Consider the following 13,335-nt stretch of genomic DNA (forward strand, 5'->3'; position numbering starts at 1 on the left):
ACCCCCAAGCCCACCTCATTCCTTACTAGCTCAGAACACACCGCAACCACCCTCTCTGAATCCCCCCACCTCCCTGAGGTCCACGGGGTGGCTCAAGGGAATGCAGACAGCCCCAGACATGACGCCTCACTCCACCCTGACTCCTGCTGCCTCCTCCCCCTGGGCTTCTATGTCTTGGGTCTCCTCTGGCTTCTGTGTGCCTCCGTGGTCCTGATCCTGCTACTGACCCGGGCCCCGCGTGCGAGGCCACAGGCCCTGGCCGCAGCCACGCATGCCACGCATCTGGAGCTGCAGAGGGGAAAGCAGGTGACCGTACACCGGGCCTGGCTCCTCCTCCTCGGGGGCGCACTGCCCACCTTCCGCTCCAGTCTCTTCCTGTGGGTGCGGGCAAACGGCCGCGTGGGGCCTCTCGTGGCGGGACGGCGGCCCTCGGCCCTGAGTGAGGGTCGTGGCCAGGACCTGCTGGGCACCGTGGGCATTAGGTACTCTGGCCACAGCCTCTGAGGCTGGGTGGTGTGGGGCCCTGAGAGGCTGTGATGGCTTTCCTGTCGGGCTCTAGCTGGGGGGTGGGGGGGTGCTTAATTACTTTTCCTTTATCCGAAGCCTCTTCTCCACACCTCGGGCACAACCACAGCAAAGCAGCGGGGGTGGTGAGATGTGACAGCTGGGTGCGCCACAGAACAGGGCTTCCCCTGCCACGGTGCGGGGAGGGTCCCAGACCCCTAGGTCATCGCAGTCACCTTGGGGAAGCTTTAGGAAAAAGCAAACGCAACAATCAGCATTCTCACAAGCGCACTGAGACCTGAAAAGAGACGGATCAAGATAAGAGCCCTGCGGCCCCTGGGGGCTCAAGTGGTTAAGGCTCAGGTCAGGATCTCACGGTTTGTGGGTTTGAGCCCCGCGTCGGGCTCTGTGGTGACAGCTGGGAGCCTGGAACCTGCTTCAGATTCTGTGTCTCCCTCTCTGACCCTCCCCTGCTTGCACTGTCTCTCAAAATATAAACACTAAAAACAAAACAATAAAAAGCCTGCCCTGATGGCCCCTGGGTAGCCTAAATATGGTAGTCTTATTTTATTTTCCTTGGCTTGGTATTTTCTAGCTTCCTACCATGGAAGTTGTGTAAGAAAAAAAAATTTTACGAATAAAAGTTTGTTTCCTTTTGAAAGGAAAGGGTGCCTGGAGCACCTGCCGTTAGCACATCTGAGGCCACACCTGCCCCCACTCTAGAGGAGCACTCACCCAAGAGCTCGGCACCCCCTCCCGCCTCCTCCAGGGGGGCGGCACCCCTCCACACAGCCACAGCTGTCCGCCCCGGGAGCAGCCCCCCTGCCTGTAGCTTGCAGGCCCAGGCCCGAGGCCCGGAGGGGCGTGGCGTGCCCACTTTGGTGGGTTTTACCAGGTGGTCTCGGAGAAGCCAGGACACAGGAAAAGGAACCCACTTCCCTCGGCTCCGCCCCTTCCCACTGCACTGAGCGGAGCCCCTTCCCCAGAGGGCGCCGCTCACACTCCCCTGGACAGATCAACCGCGAGCTTGGCTGGCCGTCAAGGGCTCCTACGCGCCGCCCCCGCTAACCTCTGACGACAGGCCCCTCGGCCCCTGTGCTCTGGCTGCCGCAAACCTGCAGATCACCGCCTCTGAGCCTCTGCTCTCCTGCCGGCCGGGAGAGCTGCCCGTCCCGCCCGCGCACCACCAGCACCGGCCGTGCCAGGCCAGATGCCCCACGGTTCACAAGCTCTACCCCTTACCCTGCAACGGTCGGCTGCGCTCTCCCCTTTCCGCGTGCCCTGGGCCCTCCTCCCCCCTGGACTCGGAACCTCGTAAGGACAAGGTCCAGGCTCCCGGTGTCTCAGAGCGGCCACCACGGCGCAAGCCAGCAGACGCCTGGCGAGGGTAAGAGGAGAGGCAGAGCTGGGAGGGCCCAAGCCAAGGAGTCAGTTCCCACCTGCTGCCTGCCTGTCCCCCGGCCTGGCTCAGGAGCCTTCGGGGCCTCAGGCTGTCCAGCGCTCCTTCCACTTGACCTTCCCGTGCCCTTTAACGCCCCAGGATACTCTTTAGGCTCCTGGAGGCAGGGCCTGGGCGTCTTTCTTCTAAAGAAACAGGGAAAGGCAGTCACCCTCCCCCCCCGGGGTGGGGCTCAGATCAACACCCCCACCCCCACTTCCTCCAGCCTCCAGGCTTTGGGGGTCCTAGGCCCTGCCTCTTTCTTTCAAGCGCCCCCTGCCCACAGGCCAGCTTTCCCCACTGACTCCTCATTCCCTCCTCTCTGGGCTGCAGAAAGGCGGCGGAGCCCGGAGGCTTTCCTTGGGATCACGGGAGGTGACCCACGCGTCTGAGGTCCTCGGACTCCTTCTATAGCTGACAGGACCCGGGTTTGGGTTTTCCTTACCTGGTGCGACAACACTGATTTACACAGCGTTTGCGTAAAACCAGCAGGTGCTTCTTCCTTTAACACCTTTCCCGGGAAACTCCGGTCCCTGTTCTCCGCGGACCTCCACTACTTCCTCCCCTCCCCCCACAACTATCCAGATCTGGGGGCGGTGTCATCAATCCAATTTATTCATCACGTCCTCCCACCGCGACCTTGTGTGATCGTCCCCACAGCTTCTGCCGTCTCCTGTCCCCTCAGCTCTGCCTTGGTTTACCCACCGAGAAGGCGAGTCCTCTGCTGTCCTACGTGCCCTGAAACTAACACCCACGAGAAGACCGGAAGTCCTTAGCAAGTGTCCCAGCTCCCTCCAAGGCACAGCCAGGGGCAGACATGTCACGAGGATGAGCACAGGGAGGGCGAGGTGACGCAGGGACAAGACAGACCAAAGTCCTTTACCGCAGAGGAGAGGACCACACCGTGGAGGGAAAATAAATAGAGGGGCCCAGGGCGGCAGAGTCCAGGCCCCCGGGGCGCGCGGACTGTGGGGGCAGTGGGGAGGGGAGCCCTGGCACACTGGCTCCGGGCCCCTTGCCTGCCTCAGCCACTGAGGAAGAGACGCTTGTAGGCCTTGTTCATCTGCTCCAAGAAGATGAAGGTGAGGACGGTGTGGGGGCCCAGGCGGGCGTAGTACGGCGTAAAGCCCTTCCACAGGCTGAAGAAGCCCTCGTAGCGGATGACCTTCACCAGCACGTCCTGAACGGGCAGACAGGCGGGGCTAGGGCCCGGCTTCTAGGACCACGTCCCTTCCACCCACTACCCTCACCACCCTCCTCCAGCCCGAGCCCCTGTCCAGCCTCCTCACCAGCCCGTTCTTGTATTCCGGCTTCCCGTCGATCATTCTCATGTTCTGAATCCTGGAGGAGAGAAGGTAAGGGCGTGAGACACGTGAGGCGGGCCCTCCCATCCCCTCCGGGCCCAGGCCCGCGCGCTCACCGGGTCTTGGCGATGTCCACGGGCATGGAGGCGGCAGTGGTGACCAAGCCGCTGATCATGCTGGCGCAGAAGTGGCACAGGATGTTGTCGGAGAAGTAGCCTGGTGGAGGCGGAGCAGGGGTGAGTCAGCTGGGAGCTGGCCCGGACCAGGGGGCAAGGGCCCAGCTCTGGGTCTCACCTGAGTCCAGTAAGAACTGCTTGGACTGGGAGTAGGAGGCAAGCTGGGCCGCGTTGACCACAACCGCACGAGCCATAGTAGGGATGCAGCCCTGTGGGGGGGTGGGGGTGGGGCAGTGTGCGTCAGAAACTGCAGAGACGTGACGCCCCCCCCTCCCCCCACTCTCCAGCCCCTCACTCACCCTCCATAGTGTGGGGACGCCCTCCTCCCGCACAATTCGAATCAGGGCATTAAACACGTTTTTGTAGCCCCGGCGCTGGTCAGGTGGAAGCCTGGTGGGAAGGCGGGGCAAGCTCAGGATAGACCACCCTGCCCCCCAGGAGCAAAGAAAGGGAGACCAGAACAGGTCAGTGTTCAGCACCAGACCCAGGATGAGAAACCCGTGCTCTGATGCTAGAGTCCAGGGAATGAAGCAAGGACTCACCGGCCGTCGGCGGTCATGCGGATAAGAGCCACCTCAGCCGGGGTTCCCACAAAGGCCCCAGTCGCACCGGCCGTCATGCCAATCAGGGCCTTCAGCAGAAAGCCAGGGGGTGTACCGTCAGCCCCGGTGAGGCGCTCAAACAGCACCGTGTAGATGCCGAGGCGGGTAGTGGTGTAGGTGGCCTGGCGCAGCAGGCCAGCCGACAGCCTGCGGAATGAAGGGGTCAGTGCATCAGGCCAAGGTCTAGGAGCCGCCGGCCCGTACCCTGCCCCGTCTCCTGTAGCCCCGTTACCCAGTATAAATGCCCCGCAGCCCTTCTGCCCTCAGGATGCTGGTGAGGGCGTGGAAGCTGGTTTTGTACTCTCGCGTCTTGGCTCCTTCCCCACTCAGCTGCATCCGGTTCTTCACCAGATCCAGGGGTTGCACAAAAACCGTGGCGCCCATCCTAGAGGAAGACAGATGCGGAGTCAAGGGCCACGTGTCCCGGACCTACCAATGACCACTGGAACCTGGCAACAAGGGATCACAAAGTGCAAAGCCTTCCACGTGATCAGCTAAGCGTCCCGGAGGCTAGTGGGTATGTATGTAAGCTTCTGCCTGTACCGAAAACAATAGATCTTTAAAGTCCAGCAGGGACCGCAATGAAAATGCTCCACGCAGCTCCGCGGGGGGTCAAGCGGTGACCTGAAACTACATGCAGTCCGACCCCGGGGAGAGGAGGTGGACATTCAGGACCTGGGGCTCCACAAAGTGGGACAGGAGCCACGCAGTGACCTGGAACCCCACGTAACCCGGGAAAGTCGAGCAATGACCCAGTACGCTGACCAGTAGGGGCCCTGCAGCGGGTAAAGAGGCCCTGGCGGCCCTTCAAGGGCCTCACGATACACCGGGGGCCGCGCTGACCCAGGGCCGGCTCTGCAACAGACCCGGTTCCCTGCACCCGTCCCTTCCTCCTCCCGTCCTATCCCTGGGGCCAGAGCTTACCCGGCCAGGCCCCCAAACAGGAACTTGACGGACTTCGGGGAGGTGCGGGGCTTCGCGTCCATCCCGCCGGCCCCGGAACTCGCCGTCGCCGCCATCGCCGCTCAAGGGCCCCCGGCTCCGGGTCCTGCGCGCGCGCGGCCCCACTCGCGCCCAAGGTGACACCGCGCGCGCAACAGGGCCGAGGGCGCGCGCGCACGCCCCTCCGGCTCTCGGGTCCAGCTCCAGCTGGAAGCCGGCGCAGGCGCAGGCGCGCGGCGCAGAGGCGACCGGGAGGAGGGCGGGGCCGAAGGCGGGACTTGGAGGCTGGGTGCGGGAAGGGGTGTGGCTGGCTTAGGAAACCTCTTAGATGCAGTTTTCACCGAATTGGACTCGCGGGAAAACAGTGTCAGGAGATCTCGCGAGACAAAGTGAGCTAGGGAAACCAGATTTTGGACGGGAGGGGAGGGTGTCTCTCGCGATAGACTCGGCAAGCGCTCAGCGGGTGGGAGGGAAGGTGTGGTGAGGACTCTCGCGAGACCTGAAGGCACCGCGGCCGCCTCGGCGGCCGGAGAGTCGAGAGGTTTGTAGAGAGGGCAGCTCTGAGGTCCCGGGCATTGAAGGGGAAGCGACTAGGTCGTTTTCTGGGGCTTCGACGCTCCATGCATCCGCAGAGGCACTCCCTCCACCTCTAACCTTTCTTTCGACGGGCCTTTTAGGACCGGAAGTCCTTCCTTCCGAGCGCCCAGTGTAGAAGGCGGCCTGACTTTCCTTCCCGGAAGCCCCTCTCCGGCAGCTGGAAAGACAGCCCACCTGCCCGGAAGTCCCGCCTCCTCGAGCGCCCCCACCCTTCCAGAAGTTTTTCTGTCACCTGTGCTTGCCTCCGTCCCCCTTCCCGGGCCTGTCCCTGTACCCGAAAAGGACACGTTTAGTGCCTCCCTCTCTGCCCCACTGAAGGGTTGGCTGCCCCACTCCCGGACCCGGGGTTCCTTCCCCGCGCCCACATGTAGCTGGGAAGCGGGGCCTGGGGGCGATTGGACCCCTGGGATCCTGAAGGAGTGGCGGAGAGGGCGCGCACCTCCGCTTCTGCTCCTGCGGTATACCGGGCCGTGGCCTCCCCCGCCGCTCCCCTCCCGCTGCCATGCACCCCGCGGCCTTCCCGCTTCCTGTGGTTGTGGCCGCCGTGCTGTGGGGAGCGACCCCCACCCGCGGGCTCATCCGAGCGGTGAGTGCGAGGGGCTGGCGGGGGAGGGGTGCTGGGGGCGGGGCTGTAGGCCGGAGGGGAACTTGGACTCTCTCGTGCGCAGACATCGGACCACAATGCCAGCATGGACTTTGCAGACCTGCCAGCGCTCTTTGGGGCTGCCCTGAGCCAAGAAGGACTGCAGGTGACTCTCTTCCCTTTTGTTCGTTTCCCTGCGTCCTCTCTTCTGGGTGGGGGTGGAGGAGCCTCGCCCTTGCGTGACGCTGGGGGCGGGGGGGGAGGCGGCAGGTTAGGAGCTAAGTGCAGAAGCACGTCTAGCGTGGAATTCAGAGTCTGGTGGGAGAAGACAAAGTTTGCTCCTGGAACTCTGAGCCCCTGTGCGGGACACGGAGATAATAAGAGGCGGGGCGAAGCGGTGCTTATCAGCAGGGTCTCCGAGCCACTTGTAGGTTTTATGAGGTTGGGCAAGGTCGGTACGTGTGTGCACCTTGGTTTGTTTCGCCGTAAAATGGGATAAGAGACGTTTTCCCAGGATTACTGTGAGAATGCAGTCAGATAAGCAGCGTTGGGGTATTTCCCGAAGGCTGCCATCCAGCAAGAACTCCATTGGGCCGTAGTTGTCAATATAGTCGTTCGTAAGATGGGTAATTGGAAAATTGAAGGTGGAAAAGAGTCTAAGTGAGGGCCTTTTAAAGGGTCTCACCGCTTTTAGTCAACAGTTTGCGGATTGGGCGGCCTCCCACCTAGCAGATGGTAAGGAGCTCCGAAGAGCTGTACCTAAACTTAAGGCTTTTTTTACAGGCAAGAAAAGGCAGGACACGTAAGTTAGGCTAGCAAAAGAGGTGATTGTGGTAAGATACCTTCCTTAAAGGGAGGGCAGGGGCCCGTCCCCTAGAGGACCTCAGTCCTTCTGACCGGGTAATTCCAGATTGGTGAAGATTCCATTCTTGCGCGGAGGCTTGAAACTCATTCTGTGAGGTATCAAGTTTGGCAGTGTGGGTCCTAGCACAAGTGACTCCATTTTGTGCCTTCGTTATTAACCGAGGGAAGTACATTTTGTAGGCGTATGTGCTGGAAAAGGAAATGTGAAGTGGAGCTTGAGACAAAGGGATGTGTAGGAGTGGAGAATTGGTTTATGAGCTGGGAGGCTGGACGCCGATGGTTTGAATCAGCTCGGAGCGTAGGGTGTAAGCTCATCCGATGCAGGGAGAGAGGTGGGGGGAGATCTGGTCCAGGGATGCTGTTTGATGGACTCGCGTCTTCAGGCGGACTTCTGATGTGGGCGGGGCGCTCCAGCCCCACAGATGAGGAAGTGACGGGCAGAGTATGTGCAGCACAGGGCAGCCAGGGTGCTCGGCGGGCCCCTGTGGTGAGCGGACCCCAAGCAGGTGAACTCCAACCGCCGTTTGCTTCTCTTCCCCAGGGCTTCCTTGTGGAGGCTCACCCGGCCAACGCCTGCAGCCCCATTGCCCCACCGCCCCCAGCCCCGGTCAACGGGTCAGTCTTTATTGCCCTGCTTCGAAGATTCGACTGCAACTTTGACCTCAAGGTTGCTGAATGTGGAGCGGGGCCTGGGAAGTGAGGGTGACGAGAGGCGCCGGCAGTGGAGGGAGGCAGGGGCCTCGAGGGCCCCCTTACCGCCCGCCTCGTCTCCCTAGGTCCTCAATGCTCAGAAGGCGGGTTATGGCGCCGCTGTGGTGCACAACGTGAACTCCAACGAGCTTCTGAACATGGTGTGGAATAGCGGTAAGGCTGGCGGTGTGGGCGGTGGGGCTCAGGTGAGGTGGTGGGGGCGCCGAGAGCTTGGGGAAGACGACGAGCCTGTCCTTTGGGTGGGAGGGAGCCCAAGAGCCAAGTTACCAGGGTCCGCAGGGGACAGGGGTGGAGGACCGGGTCCCCAGTGTGCCGCGCTGTCCCCGCAGAGGAAATCCAGCAGCAGATCTGGATTCCGTCAGTGTTTATCGGGGAGAGGAGCTCCGAGTACCTGCGCGCCCTCTTTGTCTATGAGAAGGGGTAGGATGCACCCCCTTCAACCCTTCCCTGCCACCCTGGAGCCCCCCGCCCACGCCCTTCACATGCTGCCTCTGGACTTTGCCCTCGCGCCTTCCTCATCCGCACGCCTTGTCCTGCGCCCCTCTGTCCCTCTTCCTTTGTCCCTTCGTCTCCGCTGCTTCTCTGATAACCGCCTTGCTTCTCCCAGGGCTCGGGTGCTGCTCGTCCCCGACAACAGCTTCCCTTTGGGCTATTACCTCATCCCTTTTACGGGGGTCGTGGGGCTGCTGGTCTTGGCCATGGGAGCCGTGATGGTGAGTAGCCCGGGGGGCATGGTGGGCAGAGCTGGGGCCTTTAGAGCTGGCCTGGATCTGGGTTGGGGGGCGGCGGTGGCTGCACTGGACTGTCTGGTCTCGTTCCCTGAGTTGGACCCATGCACTCCCCCTCCCCCCAGATAGTCCGTTGTGTCCAGCACCGGAAACGGCTCCAGCGCAACCGACTGACCAAAGAGCAGCTAAAACAGATTCCCACGCATGACTATCAGAAGGGTGAGGGCGCAGTGGGGGCCGGGGTCTCTCCCACAGCCCGCCTGGCTCTGAAGCAGTTCGAGCTCAGGACACCGGGGGCAAAGACGCCGCCTTTCCCTCTCGCTCCCCACGTGCAGGGCGGCCAAGTGGGGGGGGGGGGGGAGCACACAAACTGCTTCTTTGTGCCGCTCCTGGATGGAGGACTGCCCTTGCCTGGAAGGGAGGACGTGAAGAGAGCTGAGAAGTGGAAGGAGTGGGGAGGGGCTGGTGTGGGGAGGAAGGCACAGGTGAGGGGGGGCTGGGTCTCCAGGTCCGGGAGCCTCCAGTGCCCATATAAGGTTGTGGCAGAAGCCCTGCCCCCCCTTCCGCTCCTCCCCCTCCCCGCTCCCCACCCTCACACCTCCGCTCAGAAACCCACTTCCCTTCTTACCTCTGCTTCTCTTTGCTTGTCCCTTCGAGCCCCTGATTGCTCGCGCCCTGCTGTGTCCTCAGCCTGCCCTTCTCAGCTCTGCCCCAGGCCTTGCAAGGCCAGTGCGGAACGGGCGTTCTGGAGGGCCGTGGTCAGGCGTGGCTCGGTGAAAGGACCCCCTTCCTCCCCCCCAGGAGACCAGTATGACGTCTGTGCCATCTGCCTGGACGAGTATGAGGACGGGGACAGGCTGAGGGTGCTCCCCTGTGCTCACGGTGAGGCCCCCACTCCCCGCAGGCCCCCCGGCTTCCCCGCAGGCCCCTGGGGCCTCACCTGCGGGGCCTCACCTCGCGCCCCTCGCAGCCTACCACAGCCGCTGCGTGGACCCGTGGCTCACCCAGACCCGGAAGACCTGCCCCATCTGCAAGCAGCCCGTGCACCGGGGTCCTGGGGACGAGGATCAGGAGGAAGAGACTCCGGGGCAAGAGGGTGATGAAGAAGGGGAGCCAGGGGACCAACCTGCCTCAGAGCGGACCCCGCTTCTGGGCTCCAGCCCCACGCTCCCCACCTCCTTCGGCTCCCTGGCTCCCACCCCCCTAGTCTTCCCCGGGTCTCCGGCAGACCCCCCGTCCTCTCCGTCCTGCTCTTCGGAGGCTGCCTTGCTGGTCTAATACTCCCCCCCCCCCCCACGCCCTCCAGTGACCTATTTGCACAGCCCCTTTTCCTCCCTCGGATCTTCTGTGCTGAGGGACGGGGGACATTTCCAGCCCAGCTTCCTCCCTTGCCCTTCCCCATCCTTTTGAAGGGGTCAGGGTGTAGAGGGACTGGGTCTTCATTTATGGGGTTAATAAAATGTTTTCTGTGAACTGAGGAAGGGTGAGCTCATTGTCACACAGGTGAACTCCTTATATTTGGGGGGAATTGCACCTCCCCCCGGTTTTTTGGGGTGTTTTTTTTTTTTTTTTGCCATAAAGGGGCAGGGGAGTGTCTGGAGAATAACCTGTAGCCATGGGGACAGCCCCAGCAGGCATCTACTGTGACTCAGAGGGGGAGCCCCACCCACACAAGGATGACTCAACTGGCCCTGCCTTGCCCGCAGGCCTGGACCCATTCTCTGGGCCAGACTGGCTCTTTTCCATTATCTCCCAACTCAGCTAGAAAGTGCCACTGTGGAAGGGCTGGGCCACCTGACCAGGTAGGCCAGAGGCAGGTGGTTAGGGCTGGCCCAGACGCCAGGGAGGCTCAAACACCTAGACTTTGTAATGCATCGACCCCCTTCTAACCCGAAGCCAAGATAAAGGAGGCAGGTCACGGGGACAGTCCATCCCGATACCCAGGCCAAACCACACGGCACCTTGTTAGTAGAATCTTTTTTATTCAGAAAAAAAAAAAAAAAACCCAAAAAACAAAAAAGTTTTCCAACCACACACAGGAGGGGTATGGGCAGGGGGAGGTGTCTGTCCATCCAGCCCCAGCCCCCAGCCCATGTGGTTTTGGCAGCAACAAGGGGTGTGGGTAATGGCCCAAAAATAAAAATGGTGCACGTGTGTATGGGAAGGAGGGGGTGCAAAAGCGGTGGGGGGCGGACGAGGTCAGTACTGGGAGCGCCGCAGGTGAGAGGCCATTTCATAACATTTCTTGTTGATCATCCCGCCGTGGACACCTTCCTTGCCCATCAGCAGGACTAGCGCTGGAGGAGAGAGAAAGGAGGCTAGGACCCAGGTGTCCCCATCCCACCCCCGCCAGCTGTTCAGCAGCTGTCCAGCCCTGGGGGCTGTAACCCAACCTCCTCTCTCCCAGCCCCCCCCCACCCCACACACAGGCAGGCTGTCAGTCACCCAGGAACAATAGGGCTTTTCAGGAGGGGGAACTCAAGCTTCAAGCTGGAGAGGAACACGCTAAAATTTAGGGGCCAAGGGCCTGCAGAGCCCAGACTCTGGTTCAGGCGACAAATAACCACAGTTGGCCTGCCACCTCCAGGTCGCAACAAAAGAATTCAAAAGACCGAGATGAGGTGCCAACTTCTGACCCCCTAGTCTGCCTTGTCCGAGAAAACGGGAGTTTCTCCTCCAACACGGCTCAGGGCAGGAAGGAACTTAAGAGGTAACACGGTTCAACTTCTTTATGTTATAAGATGAGGAACTGAGACCCAGCTGGAGGAACTATCCAGCGTCCCAGCATCCAGCAGCCTGGGGCTGTCCCTCCGCACTGGGGGAACCGCACAGAAGAACCCAGAAGACCACGAGGAGGTACACTGGGGATGGATCCCGGAGCTGGAGAGAAGATTAAAAGTCAGAAACTCACTCTTGGCAGTCATGGTGACAGTGATGTTGAAGGTGGGCGCGCCGCCAGTGCTCTTGGTGCGGAGATCCATGGTGAACTCCCCATCCTGCAGCAGCGAGTCCCGGATAACCGAGCATTTCTGGCCCCCAAGCGTCAGCCCGTTCACGAAAAAACTCGACCGGTCCTTGCCAACCAGGACACCAACCTCAGCTGGCTGGAAAGGGAACAAAGCGCCCCTCAGAGTTAGTACGCTCAAGTTCCCACCCTCTTCTCCAAGGACCCACCTGCCCCCACTTCTAGGGGGGAACCTAAAACCCCTCCCCCACCCCGAAGGAAGGGAATATGTTATCTGCTTTGTGCACATCTATGAAATTCGGAAAAAAAAAACTTAAAAGGGCTGTTGGAAGTTTGTACACAGAAAGATCATGGTCCTCAAAGCCAGAAAATGGTCCCAGGAAAGGGCTACATATTCCTCTGGAAACTCCGATCTGATTTAATACGGAAAGCAAATCCATGAAATAAAGGGCCCAAAATCCAGGGAGAGGAGTGCAGTGGAATGGAATGGGGAGCCTTTGGATGCACAGAACTCTCCTTCAGGAAAAGCAGAAGCTCAGAGGGGAAGGGAGGGGGCGGGCGAAGCAGGAGAGGCAACTTTGCCCTTATTTGGTCAAAGGTTCTGCAGGAGTTGTTAGGGGCCCGGACGCCTGGGTCTCCAAGTGACTTCGGGTTTAGGTCCAGGTATCTGCGCCCCAGGATGAGGAAGCAGAGCCCCGGGGGCCTTCCGGGAAAGTTGGAAAACTTCTGAAGGGAGCCCGGGGCTACACCCGCAGACCCTGCCACCGGGTCTACACACCCCAGGGAACCTTTCTCCCCCCTCCCCCTAACCCCCCAAGCCCCCACATCCGGTCCCCTCCCGCCCGGAAATCCCCTTCCCCCCCTCCCGAACTTCCGCTCCCCCTCCCCACTTCCGGGCAGTGTGGACAGGGGAGGTGGTGATGGGGACAGCGGGAGTCGTCCCTCATTCCTCTGCTCACGCTACCCTACAACTTCTCACGAAGTTCCCCCGCTCCGGGCCCCGCCGGATGGCGGGAAGGGAGGGCGAGGGGACTTCCGGGACGGCCTCCCAGGAATGCGGGGCACGGCGTGCCGACCCGGGGGGGGGGGGGCCGCGCGTGTGGCGGCCTCGCCCTCTCTAACGGAGCCGGGAGGGCGGGGAGCCCCGGGGACCGGCGTGCGACCCAGGCCACGCGCCCGGGGCTCCCTCCCGCGGCGGGAGGAACAAAGGTGGCGGAGCGCGAGCGGCCGCCGGAAGCGGGGCCGGGGGTCCCCAAGCGCCGGGCCGGTCCCCGGCCCCGCCGGAGCCCGCCCCGCCCTAGACGAGGCGGAAGTGGGCCTCGGCACCGGGCGGCGCGCCCCTCCCCGCCCTGTGCCCCGGATGTAACGCCCCGTCGCGGGGAGCGGGGCGGCGGGAGGGCCGGGCGCCGCCGCCCCGGGGCGTAGGGCTCGGGGGCAACCGAGGGCCCGCTCACGTGCAGCCGCCATCGGCGCCCCGTCAGGGGCCAGGACCCGGTGGCGGCCCTGCGCCGCCCTCCCCGGACCGCGCCCGCCCCCACCCCAGTCCCTTCCTCCGGGTCCGCGCCGGCCGCTGCCCCGGGGCGCGCGGGCCTCGCACTACCGTGATGTTGACGAAGGTCTTCCCGGGGACGGCGGCCCAGACGGAGGGCGAGTCCTTGTAGCCCACGATGGCCGCGTCCTGACAGGTCCCGTCCGCCATGAGGTTGTCGATGTAGGCGTTCCACCCGGCCATGGCGCTGCTGCTGGGGCTGCTCTGGGCGCTGCTGCTGGGGCCGCGGGCTGAGCTCGGGGGCCTCGGGCTGGCGGGCGGGGGGAGGCGGAGAGCTCGGGGCACGCGCTGCCGTCCGGACCGCGGCTCTGCTCGCTGTGCAGCAGCCCTCGCACCGCCACTTCCTGCTCCTCCCCCCCCCTTAGATTTTTA

General features: G+C 62.5%; 4 protein-coding genes across 4 annotated transcripts in view; 2 read left to right on the forward strand and 2 right to left on the reverse strand.

The window, feature by feature from the left end:
• The window catches only part of LOC120246860 (platelet glycoprotein Ib alpha chain-like), a 4,646-nt gene extending 1,962 nt beyond the window's left edge, over positions 1-2,684 (forward strand). Inside the window, exons 3-6 of the mRNA XM_039254489.1 lie at positions 79-482; positions 1,274-1,385; positions 1,626-1,891; positions 2,603-2,684. Of these exons, the coding sequence (XP_039110420.1) occupies positions 79-482; positions 1,274-1,385; positions 1,626-1,891; positions 2,603-2,684 (864 nt within the window). The remainder of the gene's footprint in view (positions 1-78; positions 483-1,273; positions 1,386-1,625; positions 1,892-2,602) is intronic.
• SLC25A11 (solute carrier family 25 member 11) lies at positions 2,535-5,192 on the reverse strand. The gene is made up of 8 exons (XM_039254512.1): positions 4,949-5,192; positions 4,257-4,409; positions 3,965-4,171; positions 3,722-3,812; positions 3,541-3,631; positions 3,363-3,462; positions 3,232-3,283; positions 2,535-3,122 (listed from the first exon to the last, which is right to left on the reverse strand). The coding sequence occupies exons 1-8, from the start codon at positions 5,041-5,043 to the stop codon at positions 2,967-2,969; spliced, it is 945 nt and encodes a 314-aa protein (XP_039110443.1). The 5' UTR covers positions 5,044-5,192; the 3' UTR covers positions 2,535-2,966.
• A 780-nt stretch (positions 5,193-5,972) lies between these two features.
• Positions 5,973-9,927, forward strand: RNF167 (ring finger protein 167). The gene is made up of 9 exons (XM_039254511.1): positions 5,973-6,149; positions 6,232-6,312; positions 7,552-7,677; positions 7,787-7,874; positions 8,051-8,141; positions 8,329-8,434; positions 8,575-8,668; positions 9,251-9,331; positions 9,420-9,927. The coding sequence occupies exons 1-9, from the start codon at positions 6,066-6,068 to the stop codon at positions 9,725-9,727; spliced, it is 1,059 nt and encodes a 352-aa protein (XP_039110442.1). The 5' UTR covers positions 5,973-6,065; the 3' UTR covers positions 9,728-9,927.
• A 510-nt stretch (positions 9,928-10,437) lies between these two features.
• Positions 10,438-13,317, reverse strand: PFN1 (profilin 1). Its single transcript, XM_039254542.1, has 3 exons — positions 13,015-13,317; positions 11,361-11,553; positions 10,438-10,746 (listed from the first exon to the last, which is right to left on the reverse strand). Exons 1-3 carry the CDS (start codon positions 13,144-13,146, stop codon positions 10,649-10,651), a joined length of 423 nt encoding a protein of 140 aa, XP_039110473.1. The 5' UTR covers positions 13,147-13,317; the 3' UTR covers positions 10,438-10,648.
• Positions 13,318-13,335: the final 18 nt, after the last annotated feature.

This window comes from Hyaena hyaena, unplaced genomic scaffold (assembly GCF_003009895.1).
Source record: "Hyaena hyaena isolate Hyena2069 unplaced genomic scaffold, ASM300989v1 scaffold_492, whole genome shotgun sequence".
Classification (NCBI taxonomy): domain Eukaryota; kingdom Metazoa; phylum Chordata; class Mammalia; order Carnivora; family Hyaenidae; genus Hyaena; species Hyaena hyaena.

Bases quoted from the DNA above. Each gene is read 5' to 3' on its own strand.
- SLC25A11 (XM_039254512.1), bottom strand. From the start codon at position 5,043: ATGGCGGCGACGGCGAGTTCCGGGGCCGGCGGGATGGACGCGAAGCCC. The intron at 3,632-3,721 runs GTGAGTGAGGGG...ACCCCCCCACAG, and splicing joins GCGTCCCCACACTATGGAGG to GGCTGCATCCCTACTATGGC. The intron at 3,284-3,362 runs GTGAGCGCGCGG...TCTCTCCTCCAG, and splicing joins GTGGACATCGCCAAGACCCG to GATTCAGAACATGAGAATGA.
- PFN1 (XM_039254542.1), bottom strand. From the start codon at position 13,146: ATGGCCGGGTGGAACGCCTACATCGACAACCTCATGGCGGACGGGACC. The intron at 11,554-13,014 runs GTAGTGCGAGGC...TTCCCTTTCCAG, and splicing joins AGACCTTCGTCAACATCACG to CCAGCTGAGGTTGGTGTCCT. The intron at 10,747-11,360 runs GTGAGTTTCTGA...TCTCTCCTCCAG, and splicing joins TGTCACCATGACTGCCAAGA to CGCTAGTCCTGCTGATGGGC.
- RNF167 (XM_039254511.1), top strand. From the start codon at position 6,066: ATGCACCCCGCGGCCTTCCCGCTTCCTGTGGTTGTGGCCGCCGTGCTG. The intron at 8,435-8,574 runs GTGAGTAGCCCG...CCCTCCCCCCAG, and splicing joins TGGCCATGGGAGCCGTGATG to ATAGTCCGTTGTGTCCAGCA. The intron at 8,669-9,250 runs GTGAGGGCGCAG...CCTCCCCCCCAG, and splicing joins CACGCATGACTATCAGAAGG to GAGACCAGTATGACGTCTGT.